At 35.5% G+C, this 25,906-nt stretch overlaps 2 protein-coding genes across 3 annotated transcripts; one reads left to right on the forward strand and one right to left on the reverse strand.

Moving 5' to 3' along the window:
- Nucleotides 1-2,386: 2,386 nt before the first annotated feature.
- On the forward strand, nucleotides 2,387-18,285 carry LOC105034381 (uncharacterized). Of its 2 annotated transcripts, XR_012135379.1 has the most exons (6): nucleotides 2,387-2,630; nucleotides 3,742-3,880; nucleotides 3,993-4,177; nucleotides 5,008-5,078; nucleotides 12,924-13,009; nucleotides 13,099-13,138. XR_012135379.1 is itself a non-coding variant. In XM_073245745.1 (4 exons), exons 1-3 carry the CDS (start codon nucleotides 12,192-12,194, stop codon nucleotides 13,195-13,197), a joined length of 486 nt encoding a protein of 161 aa, XP_073101846.1. In that variant the 5' UTR covers nucleotides 11,669-12,191; the 3' UTR covers nucleotides 13,198-13,199; nucleotides 17,897-18,285. The 2 variants fall into 2 exon arrangements, 1 of the variants encoding a protein (XP_073101846.1); XM_073245745.1 differs by lacking the exons at nucleotides 2,387-2,630; nucleotides 3,742-3,880; nucleotides 3,993-4,177; nucleotides 5,008-5,078 and adding exons at nucleotides 11,669-12,492; nucleotides 17,897-18,285 and having other exon boundaries at nucleotides 13,099-13,199.
- A 1,817-nt stretch (nucleotides 18,286-20,102) lies between these two features.
- LOC105034378 (uncharacterized) lies at nucleotides 20,103-25,627 on the reverse strand. Its single transcript, XM_010909521.4, is given in 4 exon segments — nucleotides 20,103-20,525; nucleotides 23,439-23,825; nucleotides 25,198-25,238; nucleotides 25,241-25,627. Coding segments are annotated over 4 exon segments (759 nt in total). The 5' UTR covers nucleotides 25,542-25,627; the 3' UTR covers nucleotides 20,103-20,495.
- Nucleotides 25,628-25,906: the final 279 nt, after the last annotated feature.

Raw genomic sequence — 25,906 nt, forward strand, 5'->3', positions numbered from 1 at the left:
CTCTCTAGCACACTAAAGGCTCTCCAATCAATATGTAATACTCATCAGTATAATAAATTAATTTTGTTAAAGAATACAAAAAGAAAACGAGATAGATATCCCAAAATTAGAAATAAGTGAGTTACACAAAAGATGATTTCACAGTAATCCGAACCATTCACTTTGTAGAGCTCACTGCCATGAACAACATTTTGAAACTTTATCTTGATCAGGCTTAAAGTCACTTTTTGATCAGAACTAGAAAGATCGAAAAATCCATTTTCTTTCTTTCCCACGCTGAACGCCGCATGTTCCTCTCTCTAGCATTTCTTTCTTCTTCTTGCACACACCGCTGCATGCCCTGATTTTTGTTTTTGTTTTTGTTTTTTTTTGTTATGCTTGGTAGGTCCCACCACATGGGCTAGACAACGCCTACAAATTGGGTTGAGTCTAATTATGCAATGAGTTTGGGTTGTAACTTTTACATGAAAAAAATGATTCACCTTCTTTCATGACATCTATCATTGGATCATACAATGGCCACTTGTATACGGGTGGATGAAAGAGGGAGGTAGAAGTGCTTTGCAACCTGTGAAATGCATGATCCAATAATTTGTATTGCAAAAGAGGATCAGTCATTCTTCTACACAGGATATGACTCAATCTTTACGCAACTATCTGGGAGTTGGCTATATAAAATGAAAAGAGATATGGCTTGATAAGTTGAGCCGGGCTTGACCACAAACTCTTCTACACGAAGGATACAACTCAATGATTACATATTGCAAAAGAAAAACAATCATTTTTTCATACGAAAGATCCAATTCAATTTTTATGCAATTATCTGAGAGTTGACTATACAGAATGAAAAAAAGATATGGTTTAATAAGTGGAGCCGGACTTAAGCAAAAACTCTAAAATTGGTCAAATTGTATATTTGAATAAACCAATTATTTCGGACTCACGTGGCACCTCCAATCATAGCTCAGACTTTGGTTGATCTCAAAGCCACTTTAACAAGACAAATAAAGCAAATTTTAAACATTGCCAACCAGCCTGTGCCTAAAGGTGTATAATGTATAGCTAATGAAAATTGTTGACGTCCTTCCAAAGATGGAGCTAAGTCTTCATCAACATGCATTTTATATTTTTCTGCTGAATAGACTGGTCTTTTCTTAGTTGTGTTCACAGAAGTTTACCATGAATTGCATTATAAATTTTTGGCATCCCAAGTTACACTCATGCTCTTGTGCCATGTGCCATTTAAAATTTTTTATATAGACCAAACAAGCATCATTTTGCATTACTCCCATTAGGATTAGATCCTAGGAGGATCGAATTTAAAAATCTTATAAATAACATATCAAATAAAAAAATTATCTCATCGCCTCCAGTAAGGGAACACATATTTCACTTCATATGAGAGTGGTTTTTTAGATTGAACTCACTGGTATCTCCATATTTCATATAAATGCATATTTATATAAAAAAAGATTAAAAAAAGAAATGGATGCCTCTTTAGATAAAATACCATTCAAATGTAGATTTTTTTTTGAAAAAAAATAAATAACATCATCACCAAATCTCAACTCACGAAAAAATAATGATTAGTTTTAATGCCAGCATACGATATGTAAATAGCTTTGCTAATCATCAAATGCTTATGAAGAATAGGCAATACACATTAACACAAGAAGCAATAAAGTATATTATACATCAAATAATAATTTTAATGCTTGTTTATATTTATCAAATAAATATAGTATAATGGAAAGTGAACTTCATGGCACATTTTGCACTTTAAAGTGCTTACAATCAATTAGATAAAATATTTAATCTAAGTTATAAAAATAGCATGGGAAATGATATTGTTAAATCAATCAATGATTATAATTTTCAAATTTTCAAAGCTATTGAGTTATATCTTTTGGGTTTTTTCCTATCTATTTATTTATTTATTTTTATAGAGTATATTAAAATGTTGTTGACAAATATTTTCATGCAAAACATTCACTATGTTGGATGCTCTAAAAATATAAAACAAACTATTTAATTGGTTGGTAATTATAGGCGGATATAATACAGTTTCATATTAGAGAGTGGTAATTTTTTTCAAGATGATTATAACCATACCTCATAACTTATGTGATATCTATATTTTACAGTTAAAATAAGGTATTAGATGAAACTCATGCCATCCATTTACAACAATAATTAAAGCTTTCATCTTGTTTCAATAATGGACGGTGTTTAATGCCCTTGTTTCCTTTTCTTATTCCAAGCCACGTGTTAAAATAATGGATGAATAATAACATTATGACAAAATAATAGCAGTAAAACATGACCAAACATGTTGCACCTCAAACCCATTATTCGCTGGGATGGATACCCTGCCTTTCCTGTTCTCGTTACCGGTAACGGATCTAACCACCCATCCCACCAACCTCAAAAACCTGATCAAACGGACGCATCAGCTAAGATCACACCAAACCAACGGCTGAGTTTTTTTTCCATCTTCTTCTCCTCCTCTCTTGCGTTCCTCATGGCGTCGTCTTCTTCTCGGTTGTAATAATAATCAGCATGGCAGCGTTGGCTTCTCTTTTGCTGCTTGGCTCCTTCCTCCTTTCCAACGCTCAAAAGAGAACTAAAAGGTGTGTGATGTCTGAAGCCAACCGATTCTTGGCGGAAAGTCTGTTGATCTTGTGATTTTTTAGTTTTCTGATTTATTTTTACGTTTTTGCAGCTCGGGATTGCAAAAAGATTAAATCTGGTTTGTTCTCTGCGTGTTTGATCCTTATTTTGATGGAATGTGTAGAAAATCGATCTGGCTTTGTGCTAAAATGAGCTTTCGATTACTTTGGATGCGAAATTATTTTGAAATGGTGTTTTTAGGATGGATCTGTTGTTTGGAAATCTTCAAAGAATTCTCTTCCTTGGAAAGCTTTCATGCGGTTTTCAGGTCTCGGAATCTGACACTGTGTGGCTGTAAATCTTGAGAATTCTAGAACATTTTGGCTATTAATGCATCCCTGTCTATGCTGTAATGACAAGTGTTTATGAAATGTATATGGAGATTATGGTTGATTCCCGCAGCCATCGGATGTTTAGGTATATAAAATTTTTTGTACTCCGCTTGATTGCTTGAGGATCCAATAATCGGTGAAGCGAAGAATTCAGTTGTTAATTAATCTTCAATTTCTTAACTTGAGTAGATCGAGTCACAGTAATGTTTTTACATGGAGAAGAAAAGAAACTTGAATTTGTCTCTAAAAAAATTCACTTCTTTTCTTCCCTCTCTCCTTTTAAAGAGTTGTCTATCTGCTTCCATTAGTTTCTGTCCCGACTTCAGCACTTCAACCCATATCAGCATTGATCTTGTTCATATGTCTATCTTCCACTCAAATCTATTTTTCCGATTCACACAAGTGAAAATTATTGTGGGATAAATACCGTATACATGGTTAAATATCTCAGGCACACATTCATTTAGCTCTATAAGAGAACATACTTGGATAACAAATACTTGTTTCTTAAGAAAATTGGAAATTCTTGTAACTTTTAACTTGTAAACACAATTTCTTTTGCACCAGCTAAATTGTATGAAGGTTTTTTGCATTGGAAACCTTTTGCTATGATCTTGTAAACTATATTTTAGCTACTACTTGAGACCGTTAACCTAGTATGGTTGATGCAATGCTGGCCAGGCATGTAGTTTATCAAAATATTTAAATACTTTCCCATTTCTTTATCTTTCTTATGCAGGCTACTATTAGGCAGCAGCTTTCCTGGTAAAGTTTTGATGACCTGCAAATCTGAGTCCTCAAGCGAGTTGACTTCACCTGTACGCCATCAAAACTTTGGGAGAAGTTACTCTGAAAATGATGTAGGCCTCAGTAAATAGGTAAATAATTCTTCTGAGGAGACATGTTGACTTTATCTTCAAAACTAGAATTCAATTAATCCGCATTACTTGAACATTCTTCTTTAACATTTTCCAGTGTTTAACACTACAGGAAGAGCTTCAGAGTTCTGGGAACATGACCAGAAGTGCAGAATTTCAAAAGTTGCAAATATCTATGACAAACAGTGAGAGTAAATTATCAGATGCCCTAAGATCCGCTTCTGGAGCTAGAGCTGTATATTCTGCAAGAATTACAAAGTTCGCAAAAAGCACTGTCTGGATCATCTGTCATATTAGGTACACTAACCTGTTTATTTTTGCTTGGTTCCAGATATGATTGCAAACTTGATTAGTCAGTTTTACAGTAACATTTGCTGTATTATCCGCTTGGTCATAGTGCTTGGACAAATGCAACAACCTTAGCCCTTATCCTCAACAAAGCTGGATTCAAAGCTAGCAGAACTGGACAAATTCCAATTTTGAAAATGGAAAGAGTTAGCTAGAAGGCACATTTACAATTTGCTATGACACTGAGATGTTGGAAACCAAAAAGTAGTGGGAGACAGGACTTGATTGGTCTGCTGATTACCTATTTAAATTTTCACAGCATTACTGGGAGCATGTATTGTTTTCTTTTCCCTCTCTCACCTAAACAAAGAAAACATAAAATAAAAAATGGATAGACATGAAGAGGAGCTGCTGATACTTTCTCTATGAAGGTTTTCAGAGTCACTGTAATGGGGCATGCAAGGCCCTGTGACAGCATGGCAGGTGCTGTGCCATGTCAGAATGGAAAAAAGAGGGACCTTTTGGCTTGGTACTAAGCAATATAATGCATGCCAAGGCATGCCAAACTTGTGGGGGTCTGTATGGGCTGGCATGGGTCATTGCTCTACAATATGCAAGATATCTCCACATGCATGTTTGCCATGCCAACATATGGCTGGTGCAAACTTGCACTTAAAAACCTTGCTCTATGTATTATTGAAGCTTTCAAAAAGTTTCCTTTGGTAGGGCTTGAGTTATTTTTCTATTTACATTTAATTACGTATGCATCAATTGTAGTATCTTGTATTAATTCTAGAATTTGGTGAACTTTAAATATTTTAACGATCTTTGTCATGCAGAAAAACTGCGTGAATTAGCTTGGAATGGCGTACCACCAGATATGCATCCTAGCATACGGAGGCTCCTATTGGTATGTGACTATTTGATAATAGACTTTGGCTAGCAAGCTGTTTAAGTATCTAGATGTGGTACATCAATGTTCCGCTTGAGTCAATTGCATGATAGTGTAAATTTGCAGTTCTGCAGAACAGACTACAGGACTTGTTCATGTTTTGGTAAGGCATGCTGTTTTTTTTCCCCGCTAGATTACTTTTTGATTTTTTTTTCCCACAGAGAAATGATAAATTCAGTTGATGTTGCTCTAAATAGAAAGTACAAGCATACTGCTTCTAGATCGAGCAATTTTTGTAACTCAAATTAAAACCTTATGTCATAACCAAGATTCGCTGTACCGGTATCGAACGGCGTGCCGGTCCCAGATCGGTATAGTACGGTACCGGTACCATACCGTACCGACATACGGTATGTCTAAGCGTACCGATCCGGTACCGGTACACAATATTTTTTTCGATTTTCAATTTTTTTTTGTGGATTTTTGAAGTTAATAATTGATAAATACAACTTTAATATGGCATTATATTGCATATTATTGACATATTTGGGTTCAATTTGGAGTTAGGTTGCGGTACAAAGACTCTTGATCCAAAATTTCAAATATATATTTATTTACATTATATTTCAACTATGTCATCTTAAAACTAAAGAAAAAATATATAAAATACGTATTAAAATGTATCTAAATATTTAAGTACAAAGCGCAATAACTGATATATGAACCTTAAGATGTACTCTGCATTTAATTTTTTGTTGAGTGTTTGTGACGCTCGTAGATGTCTGGATCATCAACATAGTCTGAAGGGATATCAGTCCAACCCTCTAGCCAAGCTGCACCATACTCTCGAATATTCATCATCCCATAAGGCATCCTCTCTGGATTGTAAGACATCTCAGACTTCTCGCTAAAATTCTGACTCTGAGAAGTATCCTTGAGATGATGGTACGGTTATGGAGGAGCCCATCCAAATATGCCAGTAGCAAAATCTGATCCGTAAGATGCTCCAGGCTGCTGCATAGGATAGTAACCACTAGAAGATGATGCCTCGGATGCACCATATGCATATGGATCATAAGGTGGCTATAGATAATAGGATCCATAATGCGAGGATGATCTAGATACATCCATGGACCCTACTCCACGTGCAAGATCGTCCGCAGTATATATATATAATTAAAATATATGCAAGTATAACAAAACATGATAGTTTAATGATAATTAAAATAATTATATATAATTTTAAAATAAATTTAATAATTATTTTAAAATTTATAAATTCAAAATAAATATGTTATATGCTTCAAATAATATTTTTAAATTAACTAAAATATAACACTATTTTTATATATTTTTTATTTTATAATTAAATTTTTTAATTTAAATAATTAAAAAAATAATTTTTTAATTTCAAATATTTGAAAAAAAATTTGAAATTAGATTTCAGTAGCTTGAATCATTCTAAACATGATTCCCAAACTCTAATTTTTTTCCTCTAAAATTTAAATTTTTTTAATTTTTAAATAAATAAATATTTAAAAATATTTAAAAAATATATAATTAATAAAAATTAATAATTTTGATGTCATCGTGTAGATCTTTCAAAGATCTATCACATATAATTAAATCATACCAAAATCATAAGATTTTGGCATGATTTTCTTCTATCTTTATTTTACCTCATTTTTATCCTATTTCTAACAACAAAAATAAAAAAAATATTTACTAACAAAATAATAGATTATCTTATCTCCGGTCAAAGATCAGCCTCTTCTCAAATCACTCCTCCAATTTCATAAAATTTTGCCTTCTTTTCTAATTTTTTGGAGGTCTCAACGATTAAGTTGCCCATGGCCATGGGTGTTCTCTGAGAACTCTCAGAGAACACCGAAGGCCTCGTGCTTATTAAAGTACCAGGCCCTCCCCCCATGTGAAGTGGGCCACGCCCATTTCTCTCCCCCTCCCTCCCCCCAACCATGTGAAAAGGCCCCCACCTTCCCCCCTCCCCCCCTTTTTCCTGGGCGGTATGGTTCGGTTCACCCCAAACCAGTCCAAATTCGAGCCATACCGCCCGATTCCGAGCAGTATGGGCCCGAACCGCACCGAACCGGGCGGTTCGGTGCGGTTCGGGGTCCTTTTTCGAAAAACAGGTCCGAACCGGACCGGTAAGGGACCGGTCCAGCTCGGTACGCCCCGTACCGGGCGGTTCGACCCGGTACGGCGAACCATGGTCATAACTATTTGGATAAATAATTTACTATTGAAATATTTATTTTCCTGCTGACACCATGTCACTGATCCCAGACATCCAAGATTTCTGCTTGCCCATGAGGCTGAACTATGATTTTGAACCAGCAAGTAACCCATGCTATGTGGGAGGATTTAGTCTACCATAGAGGGAATCCAAGAAGGGGAGGCAGGAGCAGAGGAGGGCAAAATTGTAATAAATACAACTAAAAGTAGTTCTCTCTATCCATAGTCGCTAGATCAGCAAGTGATTGCGAACCAAGAAGGGAAAAAGAAGAAGGGCCACATGGCGCATCTAATGCTCCCTTCTAATGCTCGACACGTGGTATGCTGGGAGAGAGCTGGACTCTTCTTTAATATATAGGTATAGATTTAGGCAACATTATGATTTTACAGTTCATTGTTGGTATAAATAAACCATACTGGAAGAGTTGGACTTCGCTTTTTTTTATATGCTGGATTATCATCAATACCAGTCGAAAATTATGCAGTTACATACTATCACACAATGCGTTAATAAATTTTTATCATCATCAAATATTTCTGAAATGTACCATTCGCTCATGCTTCCAAAATTTAAAAAAAGGGGCCAAATTAATGCTTTTCTGCTGGATCTTGTTGATATCTTTTTTCTCAAAAAGAGAAAATCTAGGAAAGAAATCCTTTCTAGATTCATCTTGATGAAGTAATAAAATGAAATATAGGGATCATAAGACCCACGAGGGTTCTCTAGCCCCAAATAGGTCAGCTATAAGCATTGTTTAAAATATGGCTGTTAGTCAAATTGCTTTTTGAATTTGAATAATAGGATCCTTAAATTACGCATCAGATACATAATCTAGAAGCATCCATGGAATACTCATACTTGATGTGTATCCAATATGAACATGATATCGACATGTGCTTAGAAGCATCCATGCTTCCTTGGACCTGGTTGCTTTTGTAGGCATGAAGACTCAGGAGAAGCAACATTAGCATGTGTTGCCACGTGTGGTGGTGATGATCTAGAAAATAAATCTAATGTGTACACATTTATGTGTTCTTTTGGGGCAACTATCCGGATATAGTTAGTAACTTTGTTTTTTTCTTGAAGAACTAGGAAAGTAGAAGCCTAGGTGAAAAATAGTGTGAGGGTGAAAAATAGGGTGAGGGTGGCACTGAAACCCATGTCATTGGTACCTATTACCTAATCTCTAATGACTTTACTAACTGCACTAGTTGGCACCCTCTGATAAAGTACCCTTTTTTTTAAAAAAAAAAGGGGTTAAAAATTTAAAATCTAGTTCTAACCAAAGGAAACTAAACCAGCAAGAGAATTCAAAGTAAAGAAACAAGAAAATTATAGGCTAGCAAAAGAATTCAAAGTAAGGAAACAACATAATTCTTTCTTTTTCAGCACCATAACATCATAAATATTAGCAAACTAAGGGAAAAGATATATCTATAGAAATATATAAGGAGGACCGTTATGAATTTGGAAAAAAATTTAAAGACAAGAGAATGCCGCATGCCTTGTCAATGGCTGTTTTCATGGGCACAAAGCTTAAGATAGAAAGTTAACAAGACCTTTACCCATCTTTCCTTCTTTGTTCTTCTTGTTCTACTTTTCTTCTTCTTCTTTGCTAAATTACTTCTACAAGAGGTCTAATCTATCACGGTTTAAATAAAACTAATGGAAAAGCTTAGTACAAGAGGTGGAAAAAAATGAAAGGGAGAGAAAAGGCTGAAAAACAGTTCAAAACCTAAAAACTGTGCAACTTATGTCAACTATAAGAACACAATAAAATGTAAGAAATGGGAAAAAAGAGCATCAAACCTTCTTTGTCATCCCCATTGACCAATAACCTTACCTCATATTTTTATATCTATGAGACTGCAAGAAAATTGGTTTCATTGCTTTTTTTGTTGAGAAAAAAATTAGGCCATTTAAGGATAGCCATTATATTAACAATAAAACAATGCAGTTGATGTAATTTTAGGAGCCAAATTTATCATGGAAGGACACAGGTTTTAGATTAGACTCCTGACTCCACTTACTTTAGGTATGGCTGTATGAGATCATCGAAGATGACCCCATGACTTATGTAGCATGGTCTCTTCTTAGTTCTTAAGAAGAAAAGGGAAAATATCTGAAATAAATGTGATTCCAAACATATTTACATCCTAACATATGCTCAATCTAAGTTTTCTAAAGAGGGCCATCAGCCATGCCTTTGTGACTCCTCAGAGTGTTAAATGTTAGCCACAACAAAATTTATCTCAGATTTTCTCCTTCTCGGACATCCAAAGAGGTAGTAAGACAGTTGGCCAACCTTTCACTTTAGATCTGTACTTTAGAACAATGTAGATGCTTTCTATGAAGTGGCATAATGCAAGACCATCATGACTCGCATCTGCACCAGATTTTCTAGAATTTCAAAATTTTTCTAGCTCCATTGGAAAGTTATCCATAGACGTCTGAAAATATATATAGATTTCTAGAATTATATGAATCCTGTTTTTTTTCCATTAGATCAGCTTTTTCTAGATCCCTCTTCCCCATTGATCTTGGTTGCTTACCTGGTTATTAAGTGAAGTTCAGATTACATGTCAAGTTGTTGATTTTTGTTGTTTGTTTAATTATCAAGTGGACCATGATTTTCCCCTTTTTTCAATTGCATTTATATAGCACCATGTCCAAATTGCATAAATTCATGAACATATCCATGAATATCTTGTACTTAATAATTGATGACAACATGATCTTTTTGCATTTTGGTTAATACCTATTGACATTCTCTTTTTTTTTTTTTTTGGAATTTATGATCATTCATTAAGATATGATAAATATCTAATATTATTTCAAGGGATTTTGTCTTTTTTTTTTAATCTATAAATTTGAGAATAACTATTTTGTCTTTTTGAGCTTAGATCGAAGAGATCAAGGCTTCACATTAGGTTGATAGCCATTTATAGAAAGAAACTATAACGATGAAATGAATTTAATCAAACTCAGTAAGATGCATAAAATGCGAATCTATCTCTGACATAAGTCAGTGAAAGTTTAGGTTTTCTTTTTCTTAGCAATCCATGAATTTATGTTCCATGATATACCAATAGTCTCAAAAAGAACATGTATTGGCCTACACGATAGAAGATATATGCTTACTTGCACTTGAAATATTAGGCACTATTGGACTTATTTGTCTTTATGTTTAGCACTCTTATAGAAAAGAGATTGGTTAACCCATGAATAAAACATCTTTTCATGCCTCACTGAGATCCACTTCCTGCCTTTCCCCCAATAAAAACCTGTAATAAACTTGTCTTCCAAAAAGAACATATGATTAGAGCACTGCCAATTTTGAGTATGGTGATGATCTCTATATGCAATAAAGTCTTGTTCTTGCTTAACTTCCAAGAAAAATTAGGCCGCCAGCCACCTTGATGCTCCTAATTCTCAAATAGTAGCAATAAAAATTTCCACTTGAATTTTATGAAATAGATTATCTTAAACTGATGTATATTGGCATTTCATTGTAGAGCCTCTTCCTGCTAAGTTCTGTCCCACATGGTCACTGTTAATAACAGGCCAATTATTACTCTCATTATGGTTCGATGTCCTCAAGATTCATATGCTAGAAAATATCAAAATTGAACCGAAGGATTTAAGTACCAGTCCATACTATGTGAGGTATTGGTACCATCCTGTATTCACTATTGACACATGGTACATCACTCATCATTTTTCCTCCAGTACATCACCCCTCATTTTTTCTATGCTAGCACTGAGTGGCATACTTCATGTCACTCTGGTACTATACCATACCAGTCCAACATGCCGTACCAATGAATAGCTGTATGGATACCAGTGCCACTACTTCAAATCTGGGTTTGGTCTTTCATTAATTGGAAGAACACCTTGTTTCTGTTCACTTCATTAACATTAAACTTAATCCAAACAATCATTAACTTATTCTTTATTATAGTGTGCAAAATTGGAAGCATCTGTATCTACTTCAGCGAAAAATTGTTTATTTACAACTACCATTGCAATTTGTTTCATTTAAATTTTAGACATCTAATCTCAGTAAAATTTGACTGGAGGATGTTCGTAGCGCTCATATTCAAGTCATTATTTGCAATCAGAGTTGAGGTTCTGGTTTACAGCAGCTATGCTTGCTGCTTCAAGCAGCATAAAAATAACTTGCCCTAATAGTGAATTATTGCTCAATGTTTCCAATTGTATTTCTACTATTTTTCCAGGATACAGCTTGGATTGACTTCCATTTCTAAATAAAGCTGTGCTTCTGTATTGATGAATGTATTGATCATAAGACCCACTTGTACCATTGAAGTTGGGTTGCTTTTTGTGGAAAGGGTGAAGATCCACAAATAGCTAATAGTCTATTTCTTAATCCCAGTTCAAGTAGTCATAGTCTGAATTGCAACTCTTCTTCTCTTAAACCTTGCTACCTTAGAGGTTGTATCTTTCTTATTTTCTTACTGAATGTCAAGAAATATTTATTTTACTCAAGCAAATAGTTTTCAAAATGATACATGGCCATTGCTTTAGGATGGACAGTTTTCATTTTTCACAGAACAAAAATCATGAATTTGCTCTAACCTGCCAGCTGTTAGGTTTTAAGAAACTAATGTAGTTGATAGATTTGTGTGCCTCAATGCAATGGATTGGGGAGTGATGTTCTCTGAATTTTTACAAATCTATAACTTCAAATGTTTTTGGAAGATCATGATGTCTCTGATCTTGTAGGTTTTGCAAGAATTTTATGGCAAAGCTAGTTGATTTTGTAGGGAATGGTCTTGCTTTGCCATTTGACTCACTCCTCTTGTTTCAAAATACATTTTTTATGAGCTTTTGCCCTAAGTTTAGTTTATTTCTTCATGAATGTTGCCTTAAAAAATATTTCCAGGGCCATTCATCATCCAGCAAGTGGATATGTTCAAGGAATCAATGATCTTGTTACACCATTTCTTATGGTGTTCTTGTCAGAACATCTAGATGGTGGCATGGAGAGTTGGTCTGTTTTGGATCTCTCACCTCAGAAAATCTCTAATGTGAAAGCTGACTGCTATTGGTGTCTCTCCCAATTGCTTGATGGTATGCAAGACCATTACACATTTGCCCAACCAGGAATTCCGCGTCTTAGTTTCAAACTGAAAGAGCTAGTTCATCGGATAGCTGGTACTTCCATTTTCATTGGATATCTGCTTCTTTGTCTTTTCTTTGCCAAAAAAATTTGTCCTATACCTTTTCATAATTTTGGAATCATTACTTGTGTATAGTTATTTGGCTTGCTTCCACGTTTCCACCTTTGCTACAGGTTGTTCAACACAAATATCTCAATCTATAGGAACTCCAAAACATGTGCACAGCATTCCAACAAAGATACAAATACTAGATACATTCTGTTAATTTAAATTTACAGGGTGTCTGAAACTTCTGTTTACCTGAGAAACACTTTATACTATTCAAACGTTTATTTTGCCTATATCACCTGCTTAACTCAGTCACTCACCTGGTATTTTGGTATCTACTGTTAGTAACAATTTCTAAGTTCCCAATGTAACATAATTCCAGTTATTGACCTCTGACTTAATTTTGGGCTTGTATAGAACGAGTTTCAAGACACATGGAGGAGGAAGGGCTGGAGTTTCTTCAGTTTGCTTTTTGCTGGTTTAACTGTCTCCTTGTATGTGAGGTAAGCTTTTCGCTGATTGTTAACAAATGTAAGATTGGGATTTTAATTAGAAAAATTAATCTGAACTATCATAATTCAAAAATTTGTAGATCCCATTTCATCTAGTTACACGTTTGTGGGATACTTATCTTGCGGAAGGAGATGCACTGCCAAATTTCTTGTGTATATATGTGCTAGCCTTCTGTTAACGGTGAGTTTACTGCTATTCACTTGATTTCTGTTCCAAGTCTCGAAAACTGAATGCCTGAAGTAAACTTATTAATCATATACCTGGAAATTTAGAACTTCAACAACTTGTAATTGTTACTTTTCTATATTCTTTTTTTTTTTTTATTAAATGCAGCATCCTTATATGCAATTTGATCAACATTGACAGTAGACTCAATAGATGGGATAAGGCTTCTTTTCCTAATGTTTATAGTTATCAATGATAGATCTGTGGTTCTGAGTTCTTGTACTTGGAATGGAATGAGTTTTTGCCTATTGATCTAATAATATGTTTGACCATGAAATTGTTATCATAAGCTTTGTATTTCTAGCCTCCATGTTAATGTGGTTTCAAAATATAGATGATTTCAATATTGATGGTTGCAAAGGTGAAATTCCCATTTTAGGGTGAACATATGATGAAGGTTGAACTCTACAAACTGTACATACATTGTTTCACTGAACATGGCCTTGTAGAATTGAAAACATACATTTGATGTGAATCCCTTACGATTATTGCGGTACTTGGTACTCTTCATTAACAATGGCACTGCAACAAACTTTCATGCCTGAATTTTCACTTTCAAAATAGCCACCCAGAAACCAGTTACCTCAAAAAATTGCCGTGCTTTTTTCCTGCTTTATGCATTTGTTCCCTGTTTCTAGATTGATGACTATCCAAAATTCTAATTTCTAATAAATGAAGCATAAACTCATTTGTTTCTAGCAAACCTTCAACTGATTACTTGTTCTAGTTCCTAAGTCCAAGAAGCCGCAATAGAAATACCCTTGTATTATCCCCTAATGATACAGGGATTGATATTGTGGCATCAAACTGCAGAAGGTAATGATGGAAAATGTAAATGTTGAGGATCTCTTCAAACCAAGTTGATTAAACTACTGATGCAACAACTCCATGAATAACATTTTTCCTTGGGGCTTTTGGGATTAACATATAGAAAAACAGTGATCAAGGACAATGATAGATTCTTTAAAAATTTCCAGCATCCTAGTTCAATTTGACTTGCATTCTAGGGAACTGATATACGCATTGTGTTAGATATTATAGTCCAATAGCCATGTTTGTCGGAAGCAAACAAAATTCAAGGAAAGAGATAGTTAAGGGTGGTAACGATCCAAGTCTGATTGGCTTTAGGGGTGGCAATTGGTCAGGTCTAATCATGTTCAGGTCATGTTGAGGCATAGGGATTAGGACAAGCACATCAACTCGATTCCAACTGATTTATTAAATGGGTCAAAAACTAAAAAAAAAAAAACTGAATCCAGCCTAGTTATTAAACAGGTACACCATCAACATATGTAACCCATTCAATAAAAAAGTTGAGTCAGAATTGATCTATGATGACCGATAACATGATTTGACACACGATTAATCCATCAAAGAAAAGCATTTACAATGGATCTTGAATGCATCTGCTTGTAATCGTGCTGACCTGATGCAGTTATAAAACAAGTCAAATTGGGTTCGACAGATCAAGATTCTTAACCCGAACCTAATTAGTTGAGTAGACACATTTACAACAAAAACCTGTTTATGCTAAGCCAGGACCAGCTTATCTCAGGTTGGTGCTGCAGTGGGTTTGCAGGTTGCCCATCCAACTCTCCAGTGATATCATCTCAATTATGGTTTGTGGGTTGCCGTACTCCAACATGACAAAGATGTAGCATTTTTTTAACCTGGATGCTAAACATGGTCTGGTACCAGTCTAGATTTTTAGTGACATGATGCCATAAATTCTTGTTAATGACCTTAGCCCATTTGGTAATGTGCAATATATGGAGCTCATTCCTTGCACATCATGACCAACTTACCATCATATTCATATGCACTAAGTGGCCATATGTATAAATTAGCAAATTCTAACTGTCATTAACATATTTTGGCAATACCTGGTCCATTGATTTAGTTCAAATAGATGAGTATAAAATATGCAGGAGCATTCAGTTAAACTTAATTATATATCGAAGCATCGGATGCCTCCTTGTTAATTAAGCTCACATGTCACAAGTCTTGGGTGTAATATGTTCCATAAAAAGATGCATACATCCTGATCAGTAACTTCTAGGTAAAAGTTCTTGTAGCATTTTCAGAAATATCAAGCTCTACCATGAAGTAGCTGTCTTTTGCTAACACCTTTTAGCAACCCATGATGGAAACTCATTGCTGACTATGAAAATCCACATTTAGATCATTAAAATTAGGTGATCCAACAAAACCTCCACAAATATGTTTTGGAACTTCATCCATAGAACCTGTCTGCTATGATATAAAATTTTGGAATCTGATTGCATCTGTTTTTTAGGCTTTTAGCTGAGAAATTACAACACATTGAATTTAAGGGAGAAAAAGACCCTGTCGTTGTCTTTAATTAGGGATCCAGTAATTCCTCTCTTCTCTTGAGCAGTGTTTTGAACCTGGTGACCTAAATCAAGCCATTGGCCAAGTCATGGGTTCCTAGTTCGACCTGTGATCAATCATGAGCCAGCTGGTGAATTATTCCCCTGCATTTCGATCTTACCATTTCCACTTGAAAATTTGAAGGCCTAAAGCTACCACACCTTTTCGGCCCCCCCCCACCTCTCTCTTTGTACAAGTGTCTGGATCTAGTCAAGGATGAGGAAAAAAATGTGTGTAGTCTGGTTAAGATTGAGAAGAAAAGGAAGAGGAATAGGTTCTCCCCATCTCTCAGTAAATTTGTTCTCATCTTCCAAAATCCAACAGGACTGCGTTCTAGCCAACAACATATGGCAATGCCCCCTCCCCCCCTCTGATGAGTTCTAGACTTTCCATTCAGTGGCTAACCATCATCTCAATGTCATAGACAAGTAAAGCAAAACCTCTTCCCCACAACCTCCCCCTCCATCCTCATCCGAGTATGGACTCCTGCTCCTCACCCTGCCACCAAGCATCTGATGGTGATGTTTGAGCCATCAGAGGCTAGAAAGTTGAGGAACAAGAGAGCCTAGTGTTTAGTTTTTGAAAAGTGCAAATTTTGGGATCATACTGACCTTGTCACAACAGTGACATGATGAGGGTCATTCAGGCTGCTGGCCCTTCTGTTTTGAACAGCCAAACTTCGCAGGTCAGCAATTCAAAAGGTTTTCAGGCATATAGCAGATGGTGGTTTTGGGTGGGTAAACCTGTTTTACCCCAACAACTCTCAGAACATTGCTCTTGGGCATCTGCTTGGAATATCATGTGCCATGATGAAGACATTCACTTCCACACATCATTCCTCTTTCTTTCTTCATCTTCTTTTACTTTCAAGGCATCTCTTTCTTCCTTCAAAGAGGTGGCATGAAGAATGGGAGATGTGGGGCAACTGGCAGCTTGTGTCAGCCTGTATTGGCCTCTTAACACATCACAGCGCATAATATCCTAGGATCAGATGGGAGGCCAATCTGTCATGTCAACTTAGTTGCAGTCCAAGTAGGTTTAGATTTGATTCATATATGCTTCACATGGAGGTGAAAAATCCAGCCATGATATTGTTTTAAGCCAATTAACCAGCTGATGGACGAGTCCAGGACCTGCTTTCTTGATATTTAAGGAGATTAACGTGGGACATTGGTTTTAAACCCTGAGCCACTGGCAAGTGAATGATTCCGTACATCCAAACCCTTTAATTCACTAGCATTTTGTGTTGGAACACTGAAAAAGAACACTCATTTTGAAACGCCTATTCTAGAAGATATCAGATAAGATTTCTCAGTGAGGACTGCATGCTCAGATCTGGTGTTGGAGGTGGGTTACAGGTTTTTGGAAATCTAATTAGGGATCTTCTAAGCCTGTTTTATTCAGATGTTGTTTGCTATTTGCTTTCTGGAGTTTTGACAGTGCCGTCAAAACAAATTTCTAGAACACCATTATAGAAGAAAATTTAAATTATTTAAGATCCGGAAACTTCTATACTGCGTGGTTGGAGAAAAAATTAGTGAGTATTGCAACAAAGATTAGAGGTCTCAGGTTGTAAATTTGTCTAGGATTGTTCTTAATATCTCAAACCCATAATCAGAAATGTGAAAAGAATTTGCAGAAGTGAGATTACAATGATCAGAGATTTCCTGACAGGTGATGTTAATGCCAGCAACAACCTGCTTTCTTTGCAGAGTTAATAATATTTACCTATCTCAACCAATTTATCGTGTTAACAATGAAGCGTTCTACTTTCTTCCTCATCTTATGGTTAGACTGTCATCTCATATATAGCTGATACCTATCTATGATTTCGTAACTTCTTTGAAAGATTGATGGGCATACTCCAAGGGAGAAATAATTGTACTTCTATCTTAAAATTCCCAATCAGGCACCATTGAAGCATTGGGATCTTGTAAAATGCAGTGTCTGTTCTTTATTCTCTACTTGTTGTCTTAAAGTCTTATTTTGTTGGTAAAGAAACATCATTGCCATTCAATTAGTTCTCATATAGAATATTCTGGTTTATCATACATAACTAATCCAAATGCTTCATTTGCTTCTGGTGTAGTTTAACCTATAAATGAGTATCGCACATGCAAGTACTATCTCACATCCTCTACATTTGATTGCATCTACAGCTTTTTGTCAAAACTGCATCTGTGCTCAGTTGCTTGTGCTAACAATTATATGTTTCCTGTATCCACCAAGAAATTTTCCAATGTGCTATCATCCTGTTACAGTGGTCAGATGTGCTCCTAAGTCCTAAAGCTTGATTTCCAAAAGATGGTCATGTTTCTCCAACATCTTCCAACGCAGAATTGGACCCACCATGAGCTGCAAATGGTTCTATCAAGAGCATACATATGGCATGTGATGTTCAACAACTCTCCTAGTCACCTTGCAAGCTAGGCAAGCTAATTCCAGTTTCCTAGTTTAATTTTCTTTTATCCATTCTTTTCTCTGCAGTTAAATTATTCGCCTTTATATTATTTTCCAACAGTGGAGGAAGATAGAGTTTTCATTTGTAATCTTATTCATGTATTTGCTATGTGACAGAATCTGTAAATGTAACAGCATATGAATATCCAACATTATTTGGAGGTACCTTTAATCAATGTCAGAGGGTTTGTGAGCCAACAACTTTTCCTTTGTTTGTTAAGCTATATTCGTTATCTGCTTGCTTGCTCATTTTAGCAGGTATATAGGTTTGAGCTTATCAAGGACTAGAAAAAGAATTGAGCCTACTGTTTAACCTGAATCTAAACTTTATTTAGGTGCATAACAGACTAGTAAACCTCTCTTTTGGAGATCAGTCAGGTGGAAATTTAGCAGGCAGTTTCATTGCTCTCTCCCAACCTAGTGAAGACCCTGGCTTGGTATTCATTTCATCAGTGATCAGGAAGTAACAGTCGGAGATGGCTAAGAAAATGTGCTTGCTTGTTGAGAAACGGCTGCTGCTAATGATTTGTCTTTTGGTGCTCATATAGGGTGCGGCTGAATGGCTTTGATATTTGTAACCTGTAAATGAGGTTGGATTGCAGTCGCTTAAAATCTTGGCAGATGGTCTGCCCCCTTTGTGAGAGGCTAATGGGATTTTAGGTTGACATTTCACACTAAAAAAAAAAAAAAAAAAAAGATCAATATCCGTGTGGGATATTTGCATTAGATTACTTTTGAATGCATTTTACCATGCTTTGTGGAAATGAAACTAAACTGTATTTATAGTTTTTAGATGTATTATGCCATGCCATGTACGCTTAAAAAGGTAAGCTATTGATCTGCAAACTGGATGCCTAATTCTCAGTTATGATGCACAGCTCCTTGCCGCTTGGGACTGGGAGTGGGAGTAGGTTCAATGCGGATTTGCTGACTAATCCACAGGGCCAATAAAAGGCATATAGTTTTGAGTTAAACCCAGAGACAACGTAGTTGAGATTTAATGTTTAATTCAGGTCAAATCTCGATATGGATCAGCTCAACGATCCCAACGCTATCAACCTCCAAATACCAAAACAAAAGGCCTAGTTTTCGGAAGCAGGATAAGCAATTGGGTACAACTTCTTGGTATCTTCCATGGGTATAACCAGTTCCTAAATAAAGTTCGATGAGCAAGGATAATTCAAAAATGAAGTCGCAATAACTGTGTTTATCCCCATAATATCATTATCCAATATAGCATGCTTACGCTGGTTATTATTTATCACTATTTTTCCATTTTTTTGGCTAATGAAAGGATTTTTTTGGTATGTTTAATAATCAAGTGGGAATAAGATGTGGGAATGGTAGAATTTGGGGACCCTAGAGAGCCGTATATTCCTGTTTATCCCTATTTTGAAGGTTCTCCTTTGCAAACCAACCCCCCTCCCCCTCCCTAACAAACCAACATAATACCATTATCAAGGATAATCAATGGTGAAAATTTTAGTCCATCAGAAGCCATAGATAAGTGTGAAAATAAAACAATTCCATTTTTTGAGTAGACATAATCAAATAATTTATTCGTGCACTCCATTACATATGGAGAAATTTTACTCTTAGGAGCCGATTTGCTAACCCAAAGATCTGGAATGCATAATAGAACTCTAAGGCCTATTTATTAATAACCATCCTGTTTTTATTTTGTCTGGGGCTATCACTGTGGTTGCACTTCAAACATCTGCATCAAAGTAAACAAGAGACATGGGAAAAAGGTAATGATTACTTCCAATATAGTAGGATTATGTAAACAAGAAACAATAAAATTCTCCAAGGAAATGTCAGTTCCTGTCTCTAAGTTTTCCAGGGATCAACTTGCCCGTCCATGGGCAGTGATCCTCAATATGGCACTTTCTCGAGTTTGCAAACCATGGATAAGAACAACCAGTCTGATCCTGAACTCGTATTAAGATGACTACAGAAATATTATCTATTCCCTAAGAAAGGATTGGACTTAATTTACTCATAATATGAGCAATAAGCATCTGAAATAGATTTAGTTATTTAAGAAGAAAGTTCTAAGTGAAGCAGTCAAGTACTTGTCTTGAATAAAGTTGTGGATTTTTTAACAAGAAATGTACATGCTATTGTTTTTAACTACATGCTACAAAGATGAACATATTTGTTGCCTGATGATTGCAGAGTTGCACTCCTTTGATGAAATTGAGAAACTCACAAGAACTTGCAGAAGTGGCCCAAGCTCCAGATACAAGCCCCTCATGCTTTGAGCTTAGTGGGCACCTCAAGATAGCCATACCCGTATACCATTGACATAACTTGTGATGCGCCCCTCAAATGGTGAAGCAGGTTTATGTCCTTGCAAGAGGACTATATCAGCTTTCATGGGCAATGATCTCATGTAATTCAAACAAGTTCGAGTGACCTCCTTTTTGGCTGCAAAAGGGAAAATAGAAAAATGCTAATGCACTATGAAAGTGAAAAATCCAACAATTGAGGTATACTGTTAACAATACAATCTCCAATCTATTTTTGTTTAACAAACTAGAACTAATTCAAGCACTTCACCTATGTTCAACAGTACGTTCATGAGCCCTAGCTCCTTACCTTATGCAAAATATTATGGAAATAAGATGATAATAAGAGGGCCATATCTCTGTTGTAAGCAATTATGATGGCTTAGAACAGCCACTACCATCACAGCATTACACATTATAGGCAAGAAGAAATTTTCAAATCCTGGAGCTTCACAGTTGGCATTTAAAAGTGTAATTTGACTGTTTAGTAGTTCTAGTCTGTGACTTTCATCTATAAGTAACATAATTATAAGCGAATATTGTCACATATTCACATATATAGCTCTAGATTGCAGTGTAAAACTAAACACCAAACAATCATGATACTGATTAGGAAATTACATAATAGTATAATACACTCAAATGTCAGCTGTCAGTTTCTGATGGGCTTGATTCAAGGGAAATTATAGGTTTTTTTTTTTTTTCTTTTAAAACATTGAAACTGGCAATTTGATATCAAAAGCATCTAATTCAAAATTCTAGATGCCATCTTAGTTCATGGATATGGATTAAAAAAAAGTTATTTTATGATGGGATCTTAGTGGACTAGGCAAAGGAAAGAGTAATCAATTTGCCTTTCTGCATGACATGACAAGCAATTTTCTTGCGAACCTGAATTACCATAACATCAACATTTATGTAACTGGCTATCAATCTAGTTCTATCCTCCAATTTTTTCATCTGAGATAGCATTTTAGTATTATAGTTGGATCATTTCATTCACCATCAATAGTGCACTGCTTTGTAATTCTATAGCATACATATTATAAATTGCTTGCTGGCATCCAACCACTTTATTTGGATGTTGTACTGGACATTTTATTGCAATAAAAATTGCCAAATTGCAGCAATGTTAGAATGCCTCAGAAGAATATAGAGACTGCATCACATAGAAATCCTTTGGAATAGAAATTTTCTCCCAATATATGAACTTAGTCACCCCCTTTGTTTTCCACTTTTAGCATGAGTTCAAGTGTCATTAGCATCCCTGTTGTTTAGGCATTTATTTTCTGCACAAGAATAGTGTCCAAGAGTCATGTTGGCATACATTGGGTTAAGAAAAGTTGAAATCTCAACCCTACATAAAAGCGACTATATTTCCCAACTTTTCAGTTTCCATTATAATCTTAAGTTTTTCTGGAAAACTGCAACTAAACTAGTATATAAAAAAGGGATTCTAAGATTGCTAAAATATCAAAATAAGCTAAGGGGGAAACTCTTGTAGGTATATTAGTCCATGATTGTAGGTTTCATAAGAGTCTCACATCCTCCAGGTTCAAATTATTAGTGATGTTGGGCATAGTATAACTTAAACTAATCTAGACTAATAGCAAAATTTAAAAAAATTATAAGGAATGAGCAGAGGTAATCTTTTTTATTTTTTAAATATATAATATAACTACATTTTTCAGCATACACATCAAGCATGCGCATTATAACTAGTCATTATAAATGTCTTATTATAGCGGTTTCTCTTCGGTTAGATAGGAACTTGAATTTTGAACTTTTAGGCTAACTTTTGTCATATTCTGTCGTTGATAGTTTTTTCTTTTCTTTTTTTTTTTTTTTTGGTCTTTCTTTCTTTCTTTCTTTTCTTTTTGGGGTAGGAGGTTGTAAATTTTGAATGGTTTTGACTTGTAATGGATCATAAATATTTTTCCAAAAATGAAATATTAGGAATACTTTATATAAAAAGATCTTGAGGTGATTACTTTAATATTGCTTGTGTACTATCTCTCTAACAAAGAGGTGAGATGCCAACAATCAATTGTCGTTGCTATTAACTCCTGAGCTGAAGCAGTAATAAGCTGAATTTTGTTCAATTGATTTTTCAAAAATATTTTGTATTAACAATCTCAATTTTGAGAAAAAAACCTAGGAAATTTCAAATTCAAAATGTCCTACTAGTAACTTTGAATCTTACCTGTGCAACATCCTCTACTCTCAAATTCATTGACCAAACTAGTTCATGCCAAAAAATTAGCAAAACAAGGTTTACTGTTTGAAGTTAAGATCAACAGCCATGCTGCCCAAATTTGATGAATATATCTGAATAATTGTGTGATAAAGAAGCTAAGTTAAAAGCTACTAAAAATGAGAAATGATAAAATCATTGCAATTTGAGTCAAACACATCATTCTTTTTTCATTTGCAAAAGAAACATATCTGTACTTAAGCTATTAATAAAGAAGTTATCACGGACAGGCAATGTATAGAGAATGCAAAGATTTTTTTGTTTTTTGAGATGAGATGAAATATGTTCTGCAGTTTAAAGGACTAAAAGAAAATTCCAAAGGAGAGATTTGGCTTTCAGGTCAATATTTTTTTTCCTCTTTTTTTTTTTTGGCTTTATTTTTAAGAGATATCTTCAATAACTTGTCTGTCATAGCTACCTCTACTCAAAATGTTCTTCCAATAGATATAAATAATCATTTCCATTTTCAGAATGTAGAACAATACTCACATACTTCCACATAGATTTTTCTCCCATATCTAATAAGTTTTTCCTTACTGATGGTCTTAAAGATTTCTGTTTTCCAATTTTACACGTTAAAAGTGCAGGACATTCCCATGCAATTATGTGTTGGTATGTTTTTATGTGTAAAATCCCTTCTTCCTTTTACTGTCCTTTGGCAACCATATTGTTGTGAAATGACTCCTCAAATAGTCTTAACAACAGCAACAACATAGAGCTAAAACAACAACAACAGAAAAAAAAAAAGCAAAAGATACACAATAACAAGATTTGCAATTCACCAAGCAGGATACTCACAAATTTCTTGTCTACTTCTTCAAGAAATTTCTCTGGGAAGTCCACATACTCTGCACATTCCTTCCTTACAGCAGAGGCAAGATCTTTCTCTCCGGCTTTTTCAAGGTTCCTGATTAAAATGGTTAAGGTCAACTTATCTGGATTGCAGCCTGAATCCTTCATCAACTTGTACATATCCATTGCCTTCTCCACCGTACCAACTTGCAGAAAGGCTCCTATCATTTCAGTATAGGCCCTGGTATCAGGTTGCAAGCCCTCTTTCTTTAATTCAGAAAAAAGCTGTTCAGCAATTTCAATCAGCTTGTTCTTTGCCACCATGAAAATCATATCACTGTAGAGAGATAGATCTGGTTTATACCACACCTCCTTTTGAATAAATGCAAAAACCTAAAACCCTGATTCTTTATCAGATAGATGCAAAAAAGAAAGCGAATAGGACAAATAATAACATCGAAAAATCGGGCAATTAAAGATGGATTTAAATCTATCAAAAGGACAGCACACTTAAACATTCTCACATAGCATTTGAGGACATGGATTATTAATTTTTAATTCATGAAATCATCCTTAGTACTTTTTCTTCTACAAAATTTGTCCCTTCTACAGTTGAAGAAAGACAGTGATACTCTGGATTCTCTTCATGAGAAAAAGGCAAGTTGGTAAGCAATTTAACATCCTCTGCAACAATCTATCTGTTTGTCTGCAATTTTAGGTGTCCCTTCTTTCCCAAGTGTTCCTACCATATAAAATTAAATGTTGCTTCTCATCGCAGTTTGAAACATTGTTTCTGAATGTTTCGTAAACTTCTATTTTTAGTGAAAAGTTGGGAAACTCATTTATATTTGTTAAATAGTGGTGGTGTTGACATGTGCAATTATGATAGGACATCCATTCAGAGGACAACTCTGTGTGCATACATCCACATGTAGCCAAGTGTTTACATCAAAAGGCTAGAGGCTAGAACCCTCATAAAGGTGTTAAGTTATTAAGTAATACCATTACTTCCATGCTGAACGAAGCTATAGTTTGGGGGGTGGAAGTGGAAGTACCAAATACAAACTTGGTTCCACATGTGGGCCACAAGCTTAAGCCATCTTCCAATGGAGGATAAAATATTTGCAAGCATACATGTGTGCGTACAAGCCACATGTGCACGCACAAAGAGCTTAGTCTCACAGGACTTGGATACTCAAGTTTGACAGGGATTATGGAATCAACTTAAGAAATCAAACTTCCACTTTTTATTCGACCCAAATCCTGTTAGAAAACTAGAAGAACTGCATATTTCATATCAAGACAAAAATCAGTGCGAATGACCAATTTCTCATAAACATTTAATCAAACACGATAACTTCATATACAGGGCATGAAAAACCAGTAAATGGATATAAAAATTATGACATTACCAATCTAGGAGAAATAAATGATGAACTACATGACATGGCCAGCAAGCCAGAAGAGGACAATGGATCCACCTTCAAAATCAACACCAACTCACCAAGACCTTAACCAATCGAACTTTTTATTGAGGCATTACGTTTCTTTTTTTTAAAAAAAAATGGTGTACTCGGTCATATTTATATTTGACTGATCGACTCAAATTAATCATCAATTGTAGCAGGTAGCTTCTAACACGTATGATTGAACTGCTAATATCCATTCTTTTCTCCTCCAGCCAAATTAGTAACCATAGAATTCTGCTTAAAGAAAGACGCATCGATTTAAAGCTCAGAAAGAAGAAGAAGAAGAGGAGGCAAACCTGGAGGGCCATCTCCCATTCGTTCTGGCGGCGGAGCTCGTGAGCACGGCGATCTGGTCCGCCTTCAGGAGCCGGCCGAGCTTATCGCGGAAGACCTCCTCCATTCTATTATTAGATTTGGTATTAGGCGAGCAGGAGCGCCTAGGTTTTGGCGAGGATTTGGCGAGCTTGAGGGCATGGACGGCGTGGATGGCCTCCGTGGACAGCACCCGCCCCCGCCACAGCGGCTTCCTCGGCCCGCCTCTCAGCCCGCATCGGATTATCCCACAAAGCGGCGCCTTCGGCTTTCTAGGAGAAAGAATTCGGAGAGCTGGAGTGGGGAAGCGGAGCTGGAGAGAACCCATCAGAGCGAAGCGGAGTAAACAGCAAGGAAAGACTTACATGGAGCTTTTATCCATAGGCAATTGCTCTGGGCTTACGTTCTGTGTGATGGGTAAATAAAATAACAAGCATGGCTATATAGATGAGGCCCCCCAATGACAGGAGACTACAGGAAACCAAGGTGGTACGTATATTTAATCTGAATTATCCATTGAAAAAATCTTCGATATTAAGATGAAAATTTGATAATAATTTTTTATTAATTTTTTTAAATAAAATTTTATACTATTATAAATAATATCAAAATCAATCCAATCCATTACGATAATAATATTTATGAATCAATATATGAATTTAAATTTTTATTTTGATAAAAAAATCTAAATAA

The sequence above is a fragment of the Elaeis guineensis genome, chromosome 11 (genome assembly GCF_000442705.2).
Source record: "Elaeis guineensis isolate ETL-2024a chromosome 11, EG11, whole genome shotgun sequence".
Lineage (NCBI taxonomy): Eukaryota > Viridiplantae > Streptophyta > Magnoliopsida > Arecales > Arecaceae > Elaeis > Elaeis guineensis.